We start from the raw sequence: 26,098 nt of genomic DNA on the forward strand, positions 1-26,098 counted from the left end.
TCTAAGACAGGGACTGCACTGTAAGTGCGATAAACAAGTTATTAACTGTGATGTTATTGCAAAATGAGTGTCACAACTGCTTGTTCTTTCTGTGTTACCTTGTTATTAACAACAGGTCCCAGTGCTCTTAAAGGGGCAGTATACACCAATTGTATTTCAACTGCATGTAATAGACACTACTATAAAGAATAATATGCACAGATACTGATATAAAAATCCAGTATAAAACTGTTTAATAAGCTCCCAGTTTAGCCTGGGACACACACTGAAAGCGGCTGATAGCAGAACCCCCCCCCCCCTGCCTATGAAAATACCCATCATACAAACAGAAGCAATCTGAAGTCTGTATACATCAGTATACATATACAACTTTGGGGCTTGGTTAGAAGTCTGGAAATCAGCACAATGTTATTTAAAAATAAGCAAAACTATACATTGTTACAAACACACACCCAGATGGGCTATTTAAATGGATCTTCTACAAAACAATTATACAAAGAAAAATCAAGTGTATAATGTCCCTTTAAAGCCTCCATAAGGTTATTGCTGTTAAATCATATTTAAAAAACACAGTATAACCCGTACTTCAGGTTGTAGCATGTTCTGCTAAACTTTCGCCTTTCAGGGTCTTCCTCCTCAGAAAGGTTTACACAATATTGTCCGGATATTAAAGGGACATTAAAACAAACATTTTTTTGCTTTCATGATTCCAATAGGTCAGATAATTTAAAAAAATACTTTCCAGTTTACTTATATTATAAAAAATGCTTTATTCACCAGTTATGCTTTGTTAAAGGAGCAGTAATACACTACTGGGAGCTAGCTGACCACATTGGGGGAGACAATGATAAAAGGCATACATTTGGAGACACCAATCACCAGCTAGCTCCCAGTAGTGCATTACTACCCCTGAGCCTACCTAGGTATGCTTTTCAACAAAGAATACCAAAGGAGTGAAGCACTACTGGGAGCTAGCTGAACACATTGGGGGAGACAATGATAAAAGGCATAAATTTGGAGACACCAATCACCAGCTAGCTCCCAGTAGTGCATTACTCCCCCTGAGCCTACCTAGGTATGCTTTTCAACAAAGAATACCAAAGGAGTGAAGCAAATTAAATAATAGAAGTTAATTGGAAAGTTGTTTAAAATTATATGCTTTCTCTGAAAATGAAAGTTTAATTTTTACACTCCCTTTAAGGCTCAAATTGTATTCTATGGGGCCGATTTATCATTGTGCGGGCGGACATGATCTGCTGTAGATGATCATGTCCTCCACATAAAAGAAATGTTTATAATTATATCTATATAAAATATATCTATATAAAAAAGCAAATTAGATAAGAGAATTTATTTGGAAATGTATTTAAAATTGCATGCTCTGTCTAAAACATGAAAGTTGAATTTTGCCCTTTTAAATGCAAAACTACTAAATAGAGGAACTAATATACAAATGGTGTCAATATGCATCTGGCCCCCGCAATGATTTGTGAGGGGGGTTTCATAAAGATTACCTTGCAGGAATAGCCCTTTAAGATAGTATATGCTTACACAGTGCATTGTATACAATTTGCATTTATTTATTTTATAAAAAACGGAACATTCACTTGCAGTAAAAGAACACTGAGGACAGGATTGTGAGGGGTGATGGCTTTTATTGTTTAGACAGACATTAATGAATTCTGTAAGCAATTTGACAAATATGTCATGTCTTTATTTATGAATATTTATCAGATTCAGTTCATGTTCATCTTCAACAAATTTCTTACCCATGAATACTAAAATAAAATTATGCCATTCATGTGGGTGCAATTCAGATATGAGATATGTGCCAAACCCTTCATGATAGAGAATGCAATAAAAAAAGAAAAACTTTTTTCTGTTTTTAAATTTACATTGTTCTCTTGGTAATCATTGTTTATGAACATTCCTAGTTAGGCTGAGGAGTGTGCACGTGTCTTGAGGCAGCAATTTTTTCAACAATGTATTTTAAAACCCTCAACGGTATCAGCTGCCCTAAATTTGGATAATTAGTAAAAGATGAGGTCAGCTGGTAGATTTACTGTATACACATCCCTAACATTTAGCTTTGTGTAAACCTTTCAAGTCACCATCCATATTTCATAATCTAGAAACCTTTCTTGCCACACTCCCCCAAATTTCATAGTCTAGAACCACCTTATTCAAAATAGTATCAAACTGGATATTTAAACAAATATGATGATTTAAGGTCCTGTTCATGGAATAGTATTGCATTAAAACCACAGCATATTAAAGGGATATGGAACCCAAAATAAAATTATTTCATGATTCAGATAGAGCATACGATTTTAAAACATCTTTCTAATTTACTTCTATTATCATTTTTTTCTTCATTGTCTTCATTTCTGGAGCACTATACGCCAGCGGTTTTGGAAGAATGTTATTTATTTGCAGTGCACTAGATAGTAGCACTATTTCCTGCTGTGTAGTGTTCCAGATGTCTACCTAGGTCTCTCTTCAACAAAAAATATCATGGAAACGAAGCAAATCTGATAGTAGAAGTAAATTTGGAACTTTATTAAAATTGTATCTGTCGGAATCACGAAAGAAAATGTTTGTTTTTCATATCCCTTTAAAGTTAAAAAAAAACAAAGTTAAAAAAAGAACTATTGCCCCTGTTGACTGTGTACATTTATTGGGCAGTAAAATACTTACTAAACCCAACAGCCACTCTCCTGAAACATCTTCATATTCTTTGAAGGTTGTAAGAATTGCTAATATCAGACACCCGAGGACTATCAGGAACCTGAAATACAGAAAAGTAGCAATCACAATTACAGTCAGTATGTTAACATTTCATATTCATTTACTTTTAAACTACTCCAGTCAATGCTTTTCATATTCAGTCATAAAAATCATTTAGGGTTTCAAAACTGTTGGATGGAACCCTAGAACTTCAAAGTAGAACACCAGAACGTTTAACCAATCAGCTTCATTGTTTGTTTTAAAGAGAAGTATTTTTCCGCTAATAGTCTTAGCATCGTATTACTCATCCTTATGATGAGGGATCTATAGGGAACAAGGATACTAAGGGTTGAGTTAGGTTTTTGCATTGATGGGTTTGTAGAAAGAGAAAGACAACTGAGAGTGGCTTAGGCCATTTTAATATAAGCTTGGGTACTAGAATATTAAAAGAAAATATTTATTTGCATTGAATGAGATTTGATCATGTCACCCTCAGCAAATGACCTATCCTATATTTGATCAATGTTTTTGCTGTTTTTAATTTCAAATTGACATCACAAACAGACATTTAATTATTTAGGGCCTTCTGGTATACATAAAACCCATTTTTTGTCTTTCATGATTCAGATAGAGAATACAATTTTAATCAACTTTCTAATTTACTTCTATTATCTAATCTGTTTCATTCTCTTGGTATCATTTGTTGTAGGAACAGCAATGCATTACTGGTTTCTAACTGAACACATGGGGGAACCAATGACAGTCGATATATACTCTATATATACAGCCACCAATCAGCAGCTAGAACCTAGGTTCTTTGCTGCTCCTGGGCTTACCTAGATAAACCTTTCAGCAAAGAATAACAAGAGAAGGAAGCAAATTAAATAATAGAAGTACATTAGAAAGTTGTTTAAAATTGTATTCTCTATCTGAATCATGAATGTCTAATTGTGACTTTACTGTCCCTTTAACTCTGTCTAGATGAAGACCAAAGCATTGCATAGATTAAAGTAATTATTATTATCGGTTATTTGTAGAGCGCCAACAGATTCCGCAGTGCTAAAAGTAATCAGTTGAGCAGACAGCCTAAGCTATTTTTTAAAGTGTCAGTGAAGTAAAATTCTGACTTTTGTGAATCAGATAGAGCATGTAATTTTAAACAATTTTACAAGTTGCTTCTATTATAAATACCTTCATTCTCTTTGTATCTTTTGTCGAAGAGCTACCTAGCAAGGCTAAGTAGAAGTATTACCCTATTGGAAGCTAGTTGGTGATTAGCGGCTACACTACATGCCTCTTTGGTATAATCAATGTATTCGGCTAGGTCCCAGTAGTGAATTGCTGATCGCGAGCCTATGCTTCAACAAAGGATACCAAGAAAACAAAGCAGATTTGATAGCAGAATACATTGTAAAGTGTGTTAAAAGTGCATGCCCTGTCTGAATCAATAAAGGTACAGTCAACACAAAAGTTGTTATTGTTTGAAAAGATAGACAACTTCTTTACTACCCATTCCCCAGCTTTGCACAACCAACATTGTTATATTAATATACTTTATAACCTTTTAACCTCTGAATTTCTACCTGTCTCTAAGCCACTAAAGACAACCTCTTATTTCATGCTTTTTAATTCATTTTTTACAACACGGGACTGCTAGTTCATGTGAGCTATATAGATAACATTGTGCTCACGCCCGTGGGTTGGGCACAACACAGCACTTATTGGCTTACATGCAAGTCAATATATAATAAATAAAAAGCATTAATATAACCATGCTGTCTGTGCAAAACTGGGTAATGGGTAATGAAGGGGTTATCTATCTTTTTAAACAAAAACAAAAATTGAGTTGACAGTCCCTTTAAATGTTAATTTTGAATTTAACTATCTTTAATTATAAAATATGAATTTATTTTTTTTGGTGATTTATTTTCAAGAGAAAAAAATGTAACACAGCCTTTGTTTTTCTAAGCTTAAAGAATAAAAATGACAATATTTGCTGAAAGGCAGAAATCAACACAGTCTTTGAAATATCAAACTAATGAATGTAATATTTTGTTACATCATGTGTAAAAGGCTCTAGTAATGGTTTAATATATATATGGCTGAGTAGCATTTACAGTTAGAAACATTTCTTTGCATTCTAATTTTTATTTGTACAACATATATCCATTTTAGGAAAATATACAGTGCTATTTTTTACATACAATAAATATCCTATAAACTCTTCAGCATGAATGTTGTCTGTTTTTTAAATGCAGAAGACAATATCCCCTGTGCTTTATGCCTTGGGTCATAAAAAGATGAGACCAAAGGTCCTTTCTCATTATGCATGTCACCAGTAATTGCATTGTGTGGTGACATTATCAAATCCATGAGTGATAAAGACACATGCAATAATAAAGAGCCTAATTGTAGAGGCGATTCCTTACAGGACAGGGGCTTATACTGTGCCCCTATCTGGGTCCCCACAGCACTAAGAGGGTCATGTGACTTCTTGTTTTAAAGAGGGTATTTTTTTATTTTTTTTCGAATGTTCCTCTAAGGCTTAGTTGATAACTCTAAAAGCAGATTACATTGCAACACTGTTACCTAGGAAGATATTCATAGAGGAGAGAGACTATAAGAGAGCCCCTATCTATGCTACTGTACCACCAAGATGAGTAAGTGACCACAACTGAAAAGAGGGGAAGTACTTATTTCAATATAGGAGTTACCTGACCCCATAGAAGAAATAAAAAGAGGGATAAAGAATGGAGTGAATATAGAGGAAGAGAAGCAACGGATTCTGGGTAAGGCTGAGCAAGTGAGGTTCAACATTTTTTACTAGTGTAATGCTGCTGAAGATATCCTTGCACTGGTATAAAACAACATTAAACATTACTGGCCAGATTACAAGTGGAGCAGTATTCATCGCTCACACTTGAACACTAATACTGCTGAAAGTAAACGTGTTACATGCCCGGGATAGCATGCATATTTAAAGCTGACTTCTTCTCCCCATAGACTTCAATGAAGAGCACAAATGCAAAAAAAAAAACCTAACACCTATCACTCACACTCCGTGTTTAACCAAGTGCGCTATACCCAACAGAAGTTTTGCACATTTTACATTCCAATGTTCTTTACATAGAAGAAAATTATCTTTTTATTATTAAATAGATATTTCTTTATTTATCTGATGTATTTTTTGTATATATATATATATATATATATATATATATATATACAATTAGGTATATACATCTATATATAGAATTATCTATGTAAAAACACATAGAACATTTTCCCTTATTTGAAGAACATTGGAATGTAAAATATTTACTGTACATACACAGTAAAACACATTATTAACTATTAAAAATGAATAAATATGATTTTTCATGTTTTCGGGTATTTAAATGGAAAGGGCTCCAAAGTATATATACATATGCATATAAGTGTAAACATGTGTATATATGTGTTTATATGTGTATATATGTATTTATATGTGTATATATGTATGCATATACATATATACACATATTAACACATAACTACACATGTATATATATGTATATACATTTGTATATACATACACATTATATTATTTTAATGTATTCATGTTGTGTTTGGTGCAACTTTTCTTTCAGCCCTAACCCTTAACGCAATGACTTCAATTGTGCTAACCTGATGAGCGCAAATTTAGTTTGTGCGGTCGCGTTTACTTTCAACTTGTAATACTTACACAAGTTATCATTAGTGGCCACAAAGCAATGGTCTGCACAAATGTTGTATCCTAGGTTTACTTACCTGCTGAGGCTAATTAGAGATGGTTAAAAATGGCTGCTAGGGTGCACAACCAATAACTATATGGAACATAGCAGAGTTAAACGTAGGTATGTGCAAGATTAGTTATTCGCATATTCATTTGTCTAATTAATTCTAAATAGGGCTGTGGGTAGCTGCAACCAGCTATTTTCAGCACCAGATATGTTAGTGTTAAAGTGCAACACACAAACATCTGGATTTGCTAACCACAGCCATTTTTAGAATGTGTTCGACAAAGAAATATTCAAATAACGAATTTTGCACATACTAACGTCTGGTATCTGCACTTCCACATTTAACAGGAATTGTAAAGCCCATAATTTTCTGAATTAAATTACCAGAAAAAGGAACAAAATAAATAATAAGGGTAAATTTGCATATCGTTACCCAGAGTAATTTGCTCCAGTGGAAACACTGTTTGTTGATATTTTCTTGGGGCTAAAACTCCCTACTTTGTTGCAGTAGCCAGATGTGCTACAATGTTAATTTCTTTATAAAATTTTACTCAGAGTGGAGGGGGTTTTACACTCACCTTTTTACTGACCATTACTTATATTTAGAGTTATTTATAGTAAAAGCATTTTCAATTTTACTCAAGATAAGTTGGTGCCTTGAAAATACTGTATGACAGATATTATTGTGGCTATTTTGTTACATAAGTTAGTAAACCTATTTAAGCTAAGTTAACAAAACAAAGTGAAAAATAAAGTACTCGGTACGTGCTTTCTTTATTACATTTTGTTTAGATACATTATGGCTGACTGCACTGATGCAATGTAAGTAATTCCTCTACCGAGGGACTTACCCTAAATTATTCAATACACCTAGCTGTTCTGACCTTGGAATGCATTTCTCACAATGGCAGTTATTGTACACAGGGTGCGCAGACAACACACATACAAATAAAACACATAGATGCCAACTACACCTGAATAATCTTGTGCTAAAAGTTACATGGATGTTGTATGTACATGTGAGCGATGCATATATGTAAAGGAAGGAATAACAGCATTAATATATAAAAAAAAGGATTCAAAAGAATACGGTTTTTGCTGCATAACGTGCTACCGTTGTCTCTCACACACTGTTTTGGGTCACTGAACAAATTTTACATATTTACTGAGACAGTTATTTTTTTGCTATGTGCACCATGGATAAGAGTTAATTTATTATGTTATTAAATTAAACATTAAATATATAAATCCATAAATATTTTAATCATATGATGTATCCAATAAAGACAATAATTTTAAAAAAGCGCTTTTATCACACAAACACAAACCTTTTGGGCCAAAAATGTTATTAAAAGGTGAAAGACACAATTACTATGATCCTTAACCTTTTGCAGAAAATTGTTCCAAAATATCTGTAATAAAACTGTTGTTGTTCATTGCTGGCAGTGGCCATTTTTGATGATCAAAGGGATTTTAAAAAGATGAAAAGAGTGGAGAGTCCCTTTTCTTCTGTTTGAGAAACTTGTAACTGGAACAGTTGTGATGTTATTCTGTAACCATGATAGCCAGCAAGGTGATACTAATACCAGTTATTGCTAATATAAATGTAAAATACAGGATTGTTTTTACAGCCTAAGTATCATTTGTAAAATTAAAGGTGGACAAAGCAAGCTGCATAATTCGCCCAATAAACATTAACACATTTAATTTTATTTAAAAAAAATATATGTTACTTTTAATATATATCATATATTTTACAAGAATTATAGGATATTTCCGTAACCTAAAAAATATATCAATTTTTTTTTATTTAAAGCAAAAAGTATGATATTATATTTTTAAGGAATTATAGCCATAAAAATGTAGGGCTTTCCCATTGTCTACACATCTTTTTTGGGTAGTGGCTGGCCTGGTTGCTAAATCACCTCAGATAATTGTTAATGTTTACTTTATAGTCTGAACTTAAACTAAATGATGTGTCTTCTTAAAGGGACAGTCTACACCAGAATTTTTATTGTTTTAAAAGATAGATAATTCCTTTATTACCCATTTCCCAGTTTTGCATAACCAACACAGTTATAATAATATGCTTTTAACCTCTGTGATTATCTTGTATCTAAGCCTCTGCAAACTGCCCCTTTTTTCAGTTCTTTTGATATACTTGCAGTCTAGCCAATCAGTGCCTGCTCCCAGATAACTTCTCGTGCATGAGCACAGTGTTATCTATATGAAATACGTGAATTAACACCCTCTAGGGGTGAAAAACTGTTAAAATGCAATCTGAAAGAGGTGGGCTTCAAGGTCTAAGAAATTAGCATATGATCCTCCTAGGTTAAGCTTTCAACTAAGAATACCAAAAGAACAAAGCAAAATTGGTGATAAAAGTAAATTGGAAAATTGTTTAAAATTACATGCTCTATCTGAATTATGAAAGTTTATTTTGGCCTAGACTGTCCCTTTAAATAACAAGACTATCTCATTTGAATTGAGGCTAATTTTATGTTTGCTCTGTAACCCCTTTAATATTTTTTTCCCTTTAATAAAGGGCTTGCCAAACTTATAACATGCAGGTAGCCATGAATCCTAGAATTTTACTACTGGTTCCTAACTTGTATCTATATACAGTACAAACAACATCTTCAGACCCCTGAAAACATATTTACCCTCTATATTAAAGGCACATAACAGGGGAGGTGATTGACTGGTGCCATTATTTGTTTCAAAGGGTTTGAACTTAAGCAACTTGTACTATCCGAGCCACTATAGTTTAACACAGCACAAAATCATTATAATATAAAAATAATAATAATAATAATAATAATAATAATAAAAAATTGTAATATAAAGAGATATCTGGAAACAAAGCAAATCAAATTGCATTCCCTTTTTAGTGTCAAATGAAAGACCTAACATGACATTCCTTCTCTCCATATAACAGTAAATATCCCAACCAAATTGAAAATCATTTTTAGTCTGCTCATATTAATTTAAAGTGTGTTGCTATTGCAAATATTTTAAATATGTTAAGTTATAAAGAGAGACTGGTCTATAATTTAAACTATTAGTTGGATCTCATATAGGCTCTCTCTCTGTTTCTCTCTCTCTCTAAATTTTTGGTTTATTTTTAAATTATATTCCTCTCAATAATAATGTGTTTCTAATTTCCCTGCTGGTGGAGATGTGTCCCTATCTACCAATACCACTGTGGGAGTTTACCTTATCTGTCTTTAGGGATGAGTTATGCAAAAACATGCACTTCCTGTTAATTTTGATTTAACCCATTTTTGTTCATGTAAACATATTATGTAACATGCAAACAGTGAACATTTATATGCTTAATAAATGGTTTTTAGAAGGGTAGATTAATTTAATGATGGCAGATACAATGTTCTTGTCTTAATATTATATAAATAACTGGTTAGGATATAAAAGCAAATGCTCGTTGCTAAAAGCTTTACAATCCTTACCAAAGACTATTCTTATTTTAATGCATTTGTTAATACGTTATCTTCTTTATTTCCTTTAAAAATAATTCTCTTCAGTATATTTAATCATTCAGCAGATTTTTTCCATCAATAGTTCTTTTGTGATTCTATCTCCCACAGTCTCTATATTTAAAGTATTATAAGGACTAAGACTTTTTATTTCATTCTAATGTAGAATTTGGGAGTTACACTCTTTAGTCTTTTTTTTCAGTTCAGGGTACTTTGAGTATTTTCTAATTATATTTATATTTGAATGTAAACTATAAATGAATGCCATTTTTGTATAATGTATTAATAAAAATAGCTATATTATATCTGTATCATTTTTCGTGACGTGTTCATTACTATATAGAGAATAACATTTTTCTGATGTAATCTTCATCAAATATTTCTCCCAAATTCACATTAAAAAAAATAATTAAATTCAACCAAGAATAAGGTTCTATTTTAATACCTTTGTACCTGTGTAATGTCAAAGCGGCATAAAAGAGAAAAAAAGCTCTAATGTGTTAGAAAATATTAGTATTGCACCATAGCTTACATATAACTGTGTTTAAGCTGTGTAAATGTGCAAACGGGTTAAACATATAGTTAAAGCCAGCTCCAGAGCAACAATGCACTACTGGGAGATAGCTAAACACAGCTGGTGAGTCAAAGACTAGATGCATATGTGTGTAGCCACCACCAGTCACCAGCTAGCTCCCAGTAGTACATCACTGCTCCCCAGCCTATTTAGGTATGCTTTTAACATAGGATACCAAGAGAACAAAGTAAATTTGATACTAGAAATACACACATATTGGTTTTATTTATTATATATTACAATATTTTGAATATGAAATAATATCCCTATTCTTTCCCTTTTGCAACTGCTTTATCAACCAGAGGATCTTAGACTGAATTAAAACCAATAGTTAAAATCATTTTTACTTCAGTTATTTTATTTAGTCTGTTTGTTGAAAAGGAAATCTGTTTTATGTTTGAGCAAATAAATATGTACAAGATGTGTAGAAATTAATATTAATCTTGTGAGTTATCATAAAACACCATTCAAACCCAAGTGAACAATGACAACTTCTCTCTTTTTTTCTTCTTTTAAAAAGATCTTTTAATAGATATTTAATTCTTTTGAGAAATGAGATCTTTAAAGGACATTAAAGTATTTTTTAAGTTATATATATATATATATATATAGAGAGAGAGAGAGAGAGAGAGAGAGAGAGAGAGAGAGAGAGAGTCAACTAAGCGGCTCAGGCTTCCAGATCCTGCAGGAGACACTCTACTTCTCTGGGGTGCTGGAAAATACAAATTTAAGAGTGAAATTAAAAAAAAGTACATTACTAAGTTCATTACTACGCATAATCAAATATTTTGGACCAGATTACAAGTTAAGAGCAAAATATCGCTTTTACAAAAGCGATATTTGCGCTCAACTTAGTAATATTACAGGTTAGGTGCAATGTGAACCCAACCTTGTGTTTGCATTCCACGGAAACAGAGAGTACTTCCAAAGGCTTTAATGGTAGCCTCGTTCTCATGCTGTGAGACACCACATGAGAACTAGCTCAGCAAAGATGGCAAGTCGAGCAGCACTGGGCAGCAAATATAAATATATATGTACAGTACCCCACAAAAGTGAGTACACCCCTCATTTTTGTAAATATTTTATTATATATTTTCATGTGACAACACTGAAGAAATGACACTTTGCTACAATGTGAAGTAGTGAGTGTACAGCCTGTATAACAGTGTAAATTTGCTGTCCCCTCAAAATAACTCAATACAGCCATTAATGTCTAAACCGTTGGCAACAAAAGTGAGTACACCCCTAAGTGGGAATGTCCAAATTGGGCCCAATTAGCCATTTTCCCTCCCAGGTGTCATGTGACTCATTAGTGTTACAAGGTCTCAGGTGTGAATGGGGAGCAGGTGTGTTAAACTTGGTGTTATCGCTCTCACACTCTCTCATACTGGTCACTGAAAGTTCAACATGGCACCTCATGGTAAAGAACTCTCTGAGGATCTGAAAAAAAGAATTGCTGGTCTACATAAAGATGGCCTAGGTTATAAGAAGATTGCAAAGACCCTGAAACTGAGCTGCAGCATGGTGGGCAAGACCATACAGCGGTTTCACAGGAGAGGTTCCACTCAGAACAGGCCTCGCCATGGTCGACCAAAGAAGTTGAGTGCATATGCTCAGTGTCATATCCAGAGGTTGTCTTTGGGAAATAGACATATGAGTGCTGCCAGCATTGCTGCAGAGGTTGAAGGGGTGGGGGCTCAGCCTGTCAGTGCTCAGACCATACCCCGCACACTGCATCAAATTGGTCTGCATGGCTGTCGTCCCAGAAAGAAGCCTCTTCTAAAGATGATGCACAAGAAAGCCCGCAAACAGTTTGCTGAAGACAAGCAGACTGGATTACTGGAACCATGTCCTGTGGTCAGATGAGACCAAACATAAACTTATTTGGTTCAGATGGTGTCAAGCGTGTGTGGCGGCAACCAGGTGAGGAGTACAAAGACAAGTGTGTCTTGCCTACAGTCAAGCATGGTGGTGAGAGTGTCATGGTCTGTGCCTGCATGTGTGCTGCCAGCACTGGGGAGCTACAGTTCATTGAGGGAACCATGAATTCCAACATGTACTGTCACATACTGAAGCAGAGCATGATCCCCTTCATTCAGAGACTTTACTGCAGGGCAGTATTCCAACATGATAACGACCCCAAACACACCTCCAAGATGACCACTGCCTTGTTAAAGAAGCTGAGGGTAAAGGTGATGGACTGGCCAAGCATGTCTCCAGACCTAAACCCTATTGAGCATCTGTGCAGAATCCTCAAATGGAAGGTGGGGAAGTGTAAGGTCTTTAACATCCACCAGTGGAAGAGGACTCCAGTGGCAACCTGTTAAGCTCCATGCCCAATAGAGTTAAGTCAGTGCTGGAAAATAAGAGTGGCCACACAAAATATTGACACTTTGGGCCCAAATTGGAGATTTCCACTTAGTGTTTTACTCACTTTTGTTGCCAATGGTTTAGACATTAATGGCTGTGTGTTGAGTTATTTTGAGGGGACAGCAAATGTACAGTGTTATACAGGCTGTACACTCACTATGTTACATTGTAGCAAAGAGTCATTTCTTCAGTGTTGTCACATGAAAAGATATAATAAAATATTTACAGAAATGTGAGGGGTGTACTCACTTTTGTTGGATACTGTATATAAGCAGAAACATATATATTTACAAGGAACACACAGTTCCCATAGAGTGCAATGTAAAGGCACTTTTCAGAGCCGTAGTTTTTTTTTCTAACACCCCACACCAACTTAAGCCTCTTATAACTGCATTTTGCAGTTACTTTATAAAAAAAATGGAGATGCTACTATTTTTATTTTTTATAAAGATTACTCCACTGTATTTTTTAGGGCAATTGGGGGACATTTAGAAAATTAACTAGAGGTCTAATTTCCTGAGCGCTAATTGCTACCTCAAGCTTGCGGTAGCAATAACCAGCCATTTGTAATGGGTGGTTATTTATCACGTGCCCGTAAATGGACGAATTTGCCCATTTATGGGTGCACAATAAATTAGCGCTTCACTTGTAATCTAGCCCTTTATGTGCAACTGAATTGTGAGATTAACAACAAAGGAAAAAAATGTTCATTTAAAATATCATATTACTTTCCACCCCACAAGCTAATACTCTTTCTTAAAGCCTTAGGCCTAGATTTAGAGTTCGGCGGTAGCCGTGAAAACCAGCGTTAGAGGCTCCTAACGCTGGTTTTAGGCTACCGCCGGTATTTGGAGTCAGTGATTAAAGGGTCTAACGCTCACTTTTCAGCCGCGACTTTTCCATACCGCAGATCCCCTTACGTCAATTGCGTATCCTATCTTTTCAATGGGATCTTTCTAACGCCGGTATTTAGAGTCGTTTCTGAAGTGAGCGTTAGAGCTCTAACGACAAAACTCCAGCCGCCTGAAAATAGCAGGAGTTAAGAGCTTTCTGGGCTAACGCCGGTTTATAAAGCTCTTAACTACTGTGCTCTAAAGTACACTAACACCCATAAACTACCTATGTACCCCTAAACCGAGCTCCCCCCACATCGCCGCCACTCGATTAACATTTTTTAACCCCTAATCTGCCGACCGCAAAGCGCCGCCACCTACGTTATCCTTATGTACCCCTAATCTGCTGCCCCTAACACCGCCGACCCCTATATTATATTTATTAACCCCTAATCTGCCCCCCTCAACGTCGCCGACACCTGCCTACACTTATTAACCCCTAATCTGCCGAGCGGACCTGAGCGCTACTATAATAAATGTATTAACCCCTAATCCGCCTCACTAACCCTATAATAAATAGTATTAACCCCTAATCTGCCCTCCCTAACATCGTCGACACCTAACTTCAATTATTAACCCCTAATCTGACGACCGGAGCTCACCGCTACTATAATAAATGGATTAACCCCTAAAGCTAAGTCTAACCCTAACACTAACACCCCCCTAAGTTAAATATAATTTAAATCTAACGAAATAAATTAACTCTTATTAAATAAATTATTCCTATTTAAAGCTAAATACTTACCTGTAAAATACATCCTAATATAGCTACAATATAAATTATAATTATATTGTAGCTATTTTAGGATTAATATTTATTTTACAGGCAACTTGGTAATTATTTTAACCAGGTACAATAGCTATTTAATAGTTACCTAGTTAAAATAATAACAAATTTACCTGTAAAATAAATCCTAACCTAAGATATAATTAAACCTAACACTACCCTATCAATAAATTAATTAAATAAACTACCTACAATTACCTACAATTAACCTAACACTACACTATCAATAAATTAATTAAACACAATTCCTACAAATAAATACAATTAAATAAACTAGCTAAAGTACAAAAAATAAAAAAGAACTAAGTTACAAAAAATAAAAAAATATTTACAAACATAAGAAAAATATTACAACAATTTTAAACTAATTACACCTACTCTAAGCCCCCTAATAAAATAACAAAGCCCCCCAAAATAAAAAATTCCCTACCCTATTCTAAATTAAAAAAGTTAAAAGCTCTTTTACCTTACCAGCCCTGAACAGGGCCCTTTGCGGGGCATGCCCCAAGAAGTTCAGCTCTTTTGCCTGTAAAAAAAAACATACAATACCCCCCCCCAACATTACAACCCACCACCCACATACCCCTAATCTAACCCAAACCCCCCTTAAATAAACCTAACACTAAGCCCCTGAAGATCTTCCTACCTTGTCTTCACCATCCAGGTTCACCGATCCGTCCTGAAGAGCTCCTCCGATGTCCTGATCCAAGCCCAAGCGGGGGGCTGAAGAGGTCCATAATCCGGTCAAAGTCTTCATCCAAGCGGGGCAGAAGAGGATCTTCCATCCGATTGAAGTCTTCATCCAGGCGGCATCTTCTATGGTCTTCCATCCGGAGCGAAGCGGCAGGATCCTGAAGACCTCCAGCGCGGAACATCCATCCGGCCCAACGACTGAACGACGAATGACTGTTCCTTTAAGGGACGTCATCCAAGATGGCGTCCCTCGAATTCCGATTGGCTGATAGGATTCTATCAGCCAATCGGAATTAAGGTAGGAATTTTCTGATTGGCTGATGGAATCAGCCAATCAGAATCAAGTTCAATCCGATTGGCTGATCCAATCAGCCTATCAGATTGAGCTCGCATTCTATTGGCTGATCGGAACAGCCAATAGAATGCGAGCTCAATCTGATTGGCTGATTGGATCAGCCAATCGGATTGAACTTGATTCTGATTGGCTGATTCCATCAGCCAATCAGAAAATTCCTACCTTAATTCCGATTGGCTGATAGAATCCTATCAGCCAATCGGAATTCGAGGGACGCCATCTTGGATGACGTCCCTTAAAGGAACAGTCATTCGTCGTTCAGTCGTCGGGCCGGATGGATGTTCCGCGCTGGAGGTCTTCAGGATCCTGCCGCTTCGCTCCGGATGGAAGACCATAGAAGATGCCGACTGGATGAAGACTTCAATCGGATGGAAGATCCTCTTCTGCCCCGCTTGGATGAAGACTTTGACCGGATCATGGACCTCTTCAGCCCCCCGCTTGGGCTTGGATCAGGACATCGGAGGAGCTCTTCAGGATGGATCGGTGAACCTGGATGGTGAAGACAAGGTAGGAAGATCTTCAGGGGCTTAGTGTTAGGTTTATTTAAGGGGGGTTTGGGTTAGATTAGGGGGTATGTGGGTGGTGGGTTGTAATGTTGGGGGGGGTATTGTATGTTTTTTTTTACAGGCAAAAGAGCTGAACTTCTTGGGGCATGCCCCGCAAAGGGCCCTGTTCAGGGCTGGTAAGGTAAAAGAGCTTGTAACTTTTTTAATTTAGAATAGGGTAGGGAATTTTTTATTTTGGGGGGCTTTGTTATTTTATTAGGGGGCTTAGAGTAGGTGTAATTAGTTTAAAATTGTTGTAATATTTTTCTTATGTTTGTAAATATTTTTTTATTTTTTGTAACTTAGTTCTTTTTTATTTTTTGTACTTTAGCTAGTTTATTTAATTGTATTTATTTGTAGGAATTGTATTTAATTAATTTATTGATAGTGTAGTGTTAGGTTAATTGTAGGTAATTGTAGGTAGTTTATTTAATTAATTTATTGATAGGGTAGTGTTAGGTTTAATTATATCTTAGGTTAGGATTTATTTTACTGGTAATTTTGTTATTATTTTAACTAGGTAACTATTAAATAGCTATTGTACCTGGTTAAAATAATTACCAAGTTGCCTGTAAAATAAATATTAATCCTAAAATAGCTACAATATAATTATAATTTATATTGTAGCTATATTAGGGTTTATTTTACAGGTAAGTATTTAGCTTTAAATAGGAATAATTTATTTAATAAGAGTTAATTTATTTCGTTAGATTTAAATTATATTTAACTTAGGGGGGTGTTAGTGTTAGGGTTAGACTTAGCTTTAGGGGTTAATCCATTTATTATAGTAGCGGTGAGCTCCGGTCGTCAGATTAGGGGTTAATAATTGAAGTTAGGTGTCGGCGATGTTAGGGAGGGCAGATTAGGGGTTAATACTATTTATGATAGGGTTAGTGAGGCGGATTAGGGGTTAATAACTTTATTATAGTAGCGCTCAGGTCCGCTCGGCAGATTAGGGGTTAATAAGTGTAGGCAGGTGTCGGCGACGTTGTGGGGGGCAGATTAGGGGTTAATAAATATAATCTAGGGGTCGGCGGTGTTAGGGGCAGCAGATTAGGGGTACATAGGGATAAAGTAGGTTGCGGCGGTTTACGGAGCGGCAGATTAGGGGTTAAAAAAAATATGCAGGGGTCAGCGATAGCGGGAGCGGCAGATTAGGGGTTAATAAGTGTAAGGATAGGGGTGTTTAGACTCGGGGTACATGTTAGAGTGTTAGGTGCAGACGTAGGAAGTGTTTCCCCATAGGAAACAATGGGGCTGCGTTAGGAGCTGAACGCTGCTTTTTTGCAGGTGTTAGGTTTTTTTTCAGCTCAAACAGCCCCATTGTTTCCTATGGGAGAATCGTGCACGAGCACGTTTTTGAGGCTGGCCGCATCCGTAAGCAACTCTGGTATCGAGAGTTGCATTTGCGGTAAACATGCTCTACGCTCCTTTTTTGGAGCCTAACGCAGCATTTGTTTGAACTCTCGATACCAGAGTTAAATTTATGGTGCGGCCAGAAAAAAGCCCGCGGAGCGTTAACAGCCCTTCTACCGCCAAACTCCAAATCTAGGCCTAAATGTTTCTATGCTTTTATAGGTGTGTAAAGGTTTTTATGCATGTATTGGTGTTTCCTGTCTAACTCAGCTCTGGTATAAAATGATACTGAAAAAAAACATTATTATTATTATAATACTTAATAAAGTGCCAACAAATTACATGGGTACAATGATGATACAACATTTGTAAGAGAAGACATATTTTATCAAATACAGGAGAAGTTGAGCACTCATGGGAATGTGCAATCTAGAAATATTTAAAACAGTGCCTTATAATAAAATGTAATTAAAATATTAAAGCAATTCATTTTATCTGTTACTTTTGTTACATTTTTAAAACGATCATAATGTCAGTCAACATTTCCTTCAACTCAAAGTAATATTTATTTAATTAAAACAATACCACAAAAAATGCAAATTAAGCAAAAACATTTTTTTATTATCAATATATATGTAATAATATAGGAAAATGGTCAAATCTATACATGTTTTGTCTCTATTAAATATTTAATCACTTGGGAAAATGTAATACATTTCTCACAACATATAGAAACATCTGAAAACATTACTTGAATTTGTCAGTTAACTTTTCTTTTTATAATTTGAATATCTTTATTCACATAGGTCTCATGAAATCATCTGTTTAGAAGTATATAGTTTGAGTAGTTTTAAAAGGAGTATATAGTCAAGAAACCCTTGAGTTTTTACTGCCACATTATGAATGAATAGGAATCATATATACATTTTTCTTGAAGTGCATGTGCAAGTCACGTTGCTCATGTATGTATAGCACTAATCCTTGTTGATTTACTTTTTGCATGAAATACGCATGTGAGCAATGCAATGTCTAATGGCACGTGTGGCATTTTTTAATAATTATGCTACTAAAGACAAACAACATAAAATATGTCATACCTATATGCTGGACCTCTTGAAATTAGTATGTGTATGTATACAAAATATCTTTAAGGCTGGGAAATGCATTATTTATACAATGAGATGAATTATTGATGAATTTGCTCATTGCCTTTGTTCTTTGAACAAGGAAGAAGTAACCATAAGCCGTGGTATAGCAAGTGGGAGTCTGTTCTTGCACATGCCTAGAATATATAGAAAATGTGTAGGTGTTTTATCATGATAAATTAACTGAGACAAGAGAGTTATATTTTATATGTAGTATCAGGTCTTTCTTTTCTATTTTAGCCTCAATTCAATTGTAATTAACATTTTAAAAATCCTGCAGGCGCATATCTACATCAGATGTTACCAGTCTGTCCAATAAAACTTTTTCTTGATCATTTGTAACTTCTTATCGATTTTACTGTCTTCTGTTTGAGCAGTAAAAACATTAAATCAAGCTCTTACTTTTCCTATCATTCCCTTTGTGATCATTGTCTCATTCAGGGCTAGATTACGCAGGTTTATTGTGGGTGTTTGCGCACATCAGGTTTATCGCTTGTATTACAAGTTGAAAGTGAGCACAATCGCAATTTAAGCTAAAATGATTACCACGTCCTCAGTGGTCTGGTTAACCGTTTTGCGAAATTAAAAAGTGTCACAAAATACATAAAAAATATATTACAAAGTACAGTTACACTCATAACACCATCTAATAAAAATTGCACCAAAAAGTTACAAAGGCTCAAAGATATGAGTGTTAGAAAAATAAAGGCAGGCAAATGGAATTAAAGTGAAGGTAACGTTTGGCATTATTGAAGATAACCTAGCATTTATCTATATGTCACTAATCTAATCGATAAGTTTTTTTTCTGCTTACTTCAATATTTTCCAAACAAAATTATATCTCAAAATCCCTACCGCTTTTCTCACGACTCCTCTCAAGCACTACTTCCGTCTTTTTATCTTGCTGACTACTTCAGCTGTCCCGCCCGCTCTCTGTCTCTAAAATGCACATTCACACTACAGTATCTAACTGTGCATGGGCTAATCGCCGAGGCTGCGAACCACTGCGCAGGTCAACGGCAAACACTATTTCAAACTGCACTTCTAAAGGTAACATAGAATTGAATGAATCCTCTCTGTATCCAAGCACTCCGTAGCAAGCAGATGATGTATAAAAGGATGGTTACTTGGAAGTAACACGCATGCGCGAAATGGGAGTGTGCTTTGTTATCATCAAGCAGTAAAGTAATTAAACAGAGCATGTGTAGAGGAGTAAAGGGGCGGATGACGCGGAGGGATGGCCGCCTAACGGCCGAGATTTCAATTGGAGCATAAAAAAACATTATATACGGGTTGTATTAGAGGATGGTAAGAAGAGCCATTCTAAAGCCGATAACTTTATCTATACGTAACAATATTAAAAATGATGAATTAAACTTATATTGATTTTGCATCCCTAATGCTATGCTTGATAGAACTAGAGGTAACTTTACCTTCACTTTAACATTGAGATACATACATATACATCTCTAAAGATGGATATTTATTTGTATATATGTGTGTGTTCATATGTATTTATATGTGTATATATGTATTTACAGACATACAGTATATACACATATAAACACATAAATACGCCATAATACCCAAATGTTGAAACACTTGAAAGTGATGCAGCATAGCTGTAAAAAGCTGACTAGAAAATATCACCTGAACATCTCTATGTAAAAAAGAAAGATATTTTACCTCAAAAGTTTCTCAGTAGCCACATCCCATTGTAAAGAATTTCTAAGCAGCATATCAGTATGTCTGTCCCGGGACAGCTAAGGGGTTGAGCCTTGTGCACTCTCATATTATTTCCCTATTCAGTTTAAAGGAAGTTTACTATGAAATCTCATGAGAGTTAAGTGAAATCTCATGAAATCACAGTAAAAGAGTTCATGACCTCAGCACTGCTGATGCTGATTGGCTGCTGTTCAGTTCTTCATTTATTTTTTTTACCTGCTGCTGGGCTGCAGCTGAGTATAACTTTTTACACAGAACTTACTCTGCTGAGCTGATGAAATTGTGAGGTAAAATATCTTCCTTTTTTACATAGAGGTGCTCAGGTAATATTTTCCTGTCAGCTTTTACAGTTATACTGCATCAGTTTCAAGTATGAGTATTATGTCCCTTTACGTATTTTTAACTAGATATTCCTATATATATCTGCATATAACTATACCTTGTATATGATCATGTATATACATAGTAACATAGTAGATGAGGTTGAAAAAAGACCGAAGTCCATCAAGTTCAACTTATACAAATCTAAAATACTTACAAAAAGCTCCAGTTAAACTTAAATAATTCCACTAAAAGGTGACCCATTTAATACTAGCAATCATATCTATGAATTTTATTTATAGACAGAAATGTATCCAAACAATTTTTAAATGTATCTAGGGTATTGGCATTCACCATCTCCTTTGGTAATGAGTTCCACAATTTTATTGCTCTTACAGTGAAAAAACGTTTCCGTTGCAGGAGATTAAATCTCCTTTCCTCCAACCTTAAATTGTGACCTCTTGTCACAAACAATTTTCTTGGCATAAACAGAGCTTCTGCCATCTCTGTATATGGGCCTTGAATATATTTAATCATGTCACCTCTCAAGTGCCTTTTTTCTAAAGAAAACAGATCCAGTTTGGCTAGACTTTCCACATAGTTTAAATTTTCCAATCCTCTTATGAGCTTTGTGGCCCTTCTCTGAACTTTTTCTAGTTCTGCAATATCTTTTTTTGCGATCGGTCCCCAGAACTGCACTCCATACTCAAGGTGAGGTCTTACCAGGGCTTTATATAGTGACAGAATTATGCTTTCCTCCCTTGAATCAATGCCTCTTTTAATACATGCTAGTATCTTATTAGCCTTTGAAGCCACTGCCCTGCATGGTGCACCCATCTTTAGCATGTTATCTATTACTACCCCAAAATCCATTCCCTCCTGTGTTTGGCTAAGTCTTGTCCCATTTAAATAATATGCCGCCTGCTTATTTTTACTTCCAAAATGTAGAACCTTGCATTTTTCCGTATTAAATCTCATTTTCCATTTACCTGCCCATACTTCAAATTTTTGCAGGTCCCTTTGTAACCAAAGTTCATCCTGCTCTGACCTAATGACCTTACTTAACTTAGTATCATCTGCAAAAATATAGATGTTGCTATTTAATCGGATCCTTGCTCCAAGTCATTTATAAAAATATTAAAAAGAACAGGGCTCAGTACTGATCCCTAGGGGACTCCATTGATTACCTTTGTCCAATCTGAGTATGATCCATTTACTACTACTCGTTGCTCCCTATCTTTTATCCAGTTATTTATCCATGAGCTAACATTTTCAGCTATTCCCAGTCCCTTAATTTTGTCCATTAATCTCTCATGTGGCACTGTATCAAACGCCTTTTAATCAAAAAAACATCAGAAATATATATAGAAATATGTTCGTTTTTTTTTCCACGTTTTTGCTCCATTGACTTCTATAGGTAAATAGATTAGTGCGCAAGTAAAAAAAACTCTTTACTTTCAACTTATAATACGAGCGCAACCCGACATGCGTAAAAAGATTACTTCTAAATAACGCTCCACGTGTAATCTGGCCCTCAGTTAAAAAACATTGGTAACGAAAATATACAGTAAAAAAGATACCATTCCCAAAGTGACTAAAAAAGAAGAAAGGTGAAATGAACTTTAAAGGGATATTTTATTGTAAAATTGAATGAAGCTAGTCAATTACAGCATAACATTAGAAAAAAAAACATATATATAAATATATATTTACTAATCAAATACCTCTAAACCATTACATTTTCATTCCAGACCAGCACTCATGGTGTATACGTACACACCAGCACTTGCCTAAGCTACCAGGTTAGGTCTAAAAGTCTGGAGAATCAATTAAATAAATATACCAAGATTTATAGGTATAACATTGCTTGTGTTAGCCGCTCCCATTAATATACCGAAGGATAAACTCAATTATATGAACTTCCAAAGAAAAAAAAATCTGAACTCAACATCTGATGAGAAAATTCAACCCATCAAGTAGTCTGACATGGGGAGTTGAGCAGTGTTCATCAGCAGTAATCTATAGCTGAGCATCTCTATGCACTCTGTAGAGCTATGATAAAAGATGTGGTGGCAGCTATCCAGGTACTCAAAGAATCAGATATTTCTTCGGCAATCGCTCATCCAAGGAGTTAACGCATGTGCATTATAGTTATCATACTACACACACAAATTACTTCTAAGTACCCTTGGTAATTCTGCTATACTAATATCTTCCGCAAGGCTGACACAATAAATATGTGTTTTTCCAACACCTATTTTATCTAGGATACTATAAATGTTTAAAGGACAAGGAAATCAAAATTAAAGGGACAGTCTACACCAGAATTTTTATTGTTTTAAAAAATAGATAATCCCTTTATTACCCATTCCCCAGTTTTGTATAACCAACACAGTTATAATAATATACTTTTAACCTCTGTGATTATCTTGTATCTAAGCCTCTGCAAACTGCCCTTTTTTCAGTTCTTTTGACAGACTTGCAGTTTAGCCAATCAGTGTCTGCTCCCAGATAACTTCACGTGCACAAGCACAGTGTTATCTATATGAAACACGTTAACACCCTCTAGTGGTGAAAAACTGTTAAAATGCAATCTGAAAAGAGGTGGCCTTCAAGGTCTAAGAAATTAGCATATGAACCTCCTAGGTTAAGCTTTCAACTAAGAAAACCAAGAGAACAAAGCAAAATTGGTGATAAAAGTAAATTGGAAAATTGTTTAAAATTACATGCGCTATCTGAATCATGAAAGTTTATTTTTGCCTAGACTGTCCCTTTAAATGTACATGATTCAGATATAGTAAATGTATATTGATGCACATCTTGACCATGTTCCTTTAAAGGGATAGGAAAGTCAAAATTAAACTTCCATGATTCAGATAGATCATGCAATTTTAAGCCACTTTTAACTTTACTTCTATTTTCAAATGTGCTTTGTTCTCTTGTTATCCCTTCTTGAAAAAGAATATGCACATATCCTACACTAGTGGGAGCTGCGGCTAATTGGTGCCTGCACACATTTGTCTTTTGTGATTGGCTGACTAGATGTGTTCATCTTGCTGCCAGTAGCTAAGGATAACAAGAGAACAAAGCGAATTTGATAATGGAAGTAAATATGAAAGTTGTTTAAAATTGTATGTTTGATCCAAATGATTAAAGGAAAAATTGGAGTTTCCTGTCCCATTAAGTTATAGATCTGTTTGGACCTATAAATTCAATGGGTCTGGCCAGCTCTGGATAATCTATGAGCTGGGAAAACCCCATTTTAACCAATGTTCTTTGAAGATTTAATACATCATTCGGCTAGATTATGAGTTGTGCGTTAGGGTAAAAAAGCAGCGTTAAGAGGTCCTAATGCTGCTTTTTTACGCCCGCTAGTATTACGAGTCTTCAAGGTATAGGGTCACCGCACACTTCTTTGGCCTTACCACAAAACGACTTACGTAAACTTTGTAAAGTCTTTTTTCTATGGGACTTCCATAGCGCCGGTATTACGAGTCTGTCCTGGGAGGCCAAAACGTGAGCGGTACACCCTACCCCGTCAAGTGTCCTAACGCATTTAAACGTCAGTAGTTATGAGTTTTATGGTACAACGCCGTAACATAAAACTCATAACTAAAGTGCTAAAAAGTACACTAACAACCATAAACTACCTATTAACCCCTAAACCGAGGCCCTCCCGCATCGCAAATACTAAAATAAAAATGTTAACCCCTAATCTGCTGCTCTGGACACCGCCGCCACCTACATTATATGTATGAACCTCTAATCTGCTGACCCCAACATCGCCGATACCTACATTATATTTATTAACCCCTAATATGCCGCCCCCATTGTCGCCGCCACCTACCTACACTTATTAGCCCCTAATCTGCCGCCCCCAACATCGCCGCCACTATAATAAACATATTAACCCCTAAACCGCCGCACTCCCACCTCGCAAACATTAGTTACATTTTATTAACCCCTAATCTGCCATCCCTAACATCGCCGCAACCTACCTACATTTATTAACCCCTAATCTGCCACCCCCAACGTCGTCGCCACTATATTAAAGTTATTAACCCCTAAACCTAAGTCTAACCCTAAACCTAACACCCCTAACTTAAATATAATTTAAATAAATCTAAATAAATATTCCTATCATTAAATAATTATTCCTATTTAAAACTAAATATTTACCTATAAAATAAACCCTAAGATAGCTACAATATAACTAATAGTTACATTGTAGCCAACTTAGGATTTATTTTTATTTTACTGGCCAGTTTGTATTTATTTTAACTAGGTAGAATAGTTATTAAATAGTTATTAACTATTTAATAACTACCTAGCTAAAAAAAAGACAAATTTACCTGTAAAATAAAACCTAACCTAAGTTACACTAACACCTAACACTACACTATAATTAAATACATTAACTAAATTAAATACAATTACCTAAATTAAATTAAATTAGCTAAAGTACAAAAACAAACAAACACTAAATTACAAAAAATAATAAACAAATTACAGAAATTTAAATTAATTACACCTAATCTAATAGCCCTATTAAAATAAAAAAGCCCCACCAAAATAAAAGAAAACTCTAGCCTAAACTAAACTACCAATAGCCCTTAAAAGGGCCTTTTGCGGGGCATTGCCCCAAAGTAATCAGCTCTTTTACCTGTAAAAAAAATATAAACAACCTCCCCAACAGTAAATCCCACCACCCACACAACCAACCCCACAAATAAAATACTAGCTAAAAAAAAAAACCTAAGCTCCCCATTGCCCTGAAAAGGTCATTTGGATGGGCATTGCCCTTAAAAGGGCAGTTAGCTCTTTTGCGGCCCAAACCCTAATCTAAAAAATAAAACCCACCCAATACACCATTAAAAAAACCTAACACTAACCCCCTGAAGATCGACTGACCGGGAGACATCTTCATCCAAGTCGGGCGAAGTGGTCCTCCAGACGGGCAGAAGTCTTCATCCAAGCCGGGCAGAAGTGGTCCTCCAGATGGGCAGAAGTCTTCATCCAGATGGCATCTTCTATCTTCATCCTTATGGCGCGGAGCGGGTCCATCTTCAAGACATCCGACGCGGAGCATCCTCTTCATCCGACGACTAAAACAGAATGAAGGTACCTTTAAGTGATGTCATCCAAGATGGCGTCCCTTAGATTCCGATTGGCTGATAGAATTCTATCAGCCAATCGGAATTAAGGTAGAAAAAATCCTATTGGCTGATACAATCAGCCAATAGGATTGAGCTCGCATTCTATTGGCTGTTTCAATCAGCCAATAGGTTTGAGCTTGCATTCTATTGGCTGTTCCAATCAGCCAATAGAATGCAAGCTCAATCCTATTGGCTG

The 26,098-nt window shown here is 35.5% G+C and overlaps 1 protein-coding gene across 1 annotated transcript in view; it reads right to left on the reverse strand.

Moving 5' to 3' along the window:
- KCNQ3 (potassium voltage-gated channel subfamily Q member 3) overlaps positions 1–26,098 on the reverse strand; it is a 422,819-nt gene that overhangs the window by 201,803 nt on the left and 194,918 nt on the right. The window contains exon 2 of the mRNA XM_053713209.1: positions 2,698–2,788. Coding sequence (XP_053569184.1) covers positions 2,698–2,788 — 91 coding nt within the window. The remainder of the gene's footprint in view (positions 1–2,697; positions 2,789–26,098) is intronic.

This window comes from Bombina bombina, chromosome 5 (genome assembly GCF_027579735.1).
Source record: "Bombina bombina isolate aBomBom1 chromosome 5, aBomBom1.pri, whole genome shotgun sequence".
NCBI lineage: Eukaryota > Metazoa > Chordata > Amphibia > Anura > Bombinatoridae > Bombina > Bombina bombina.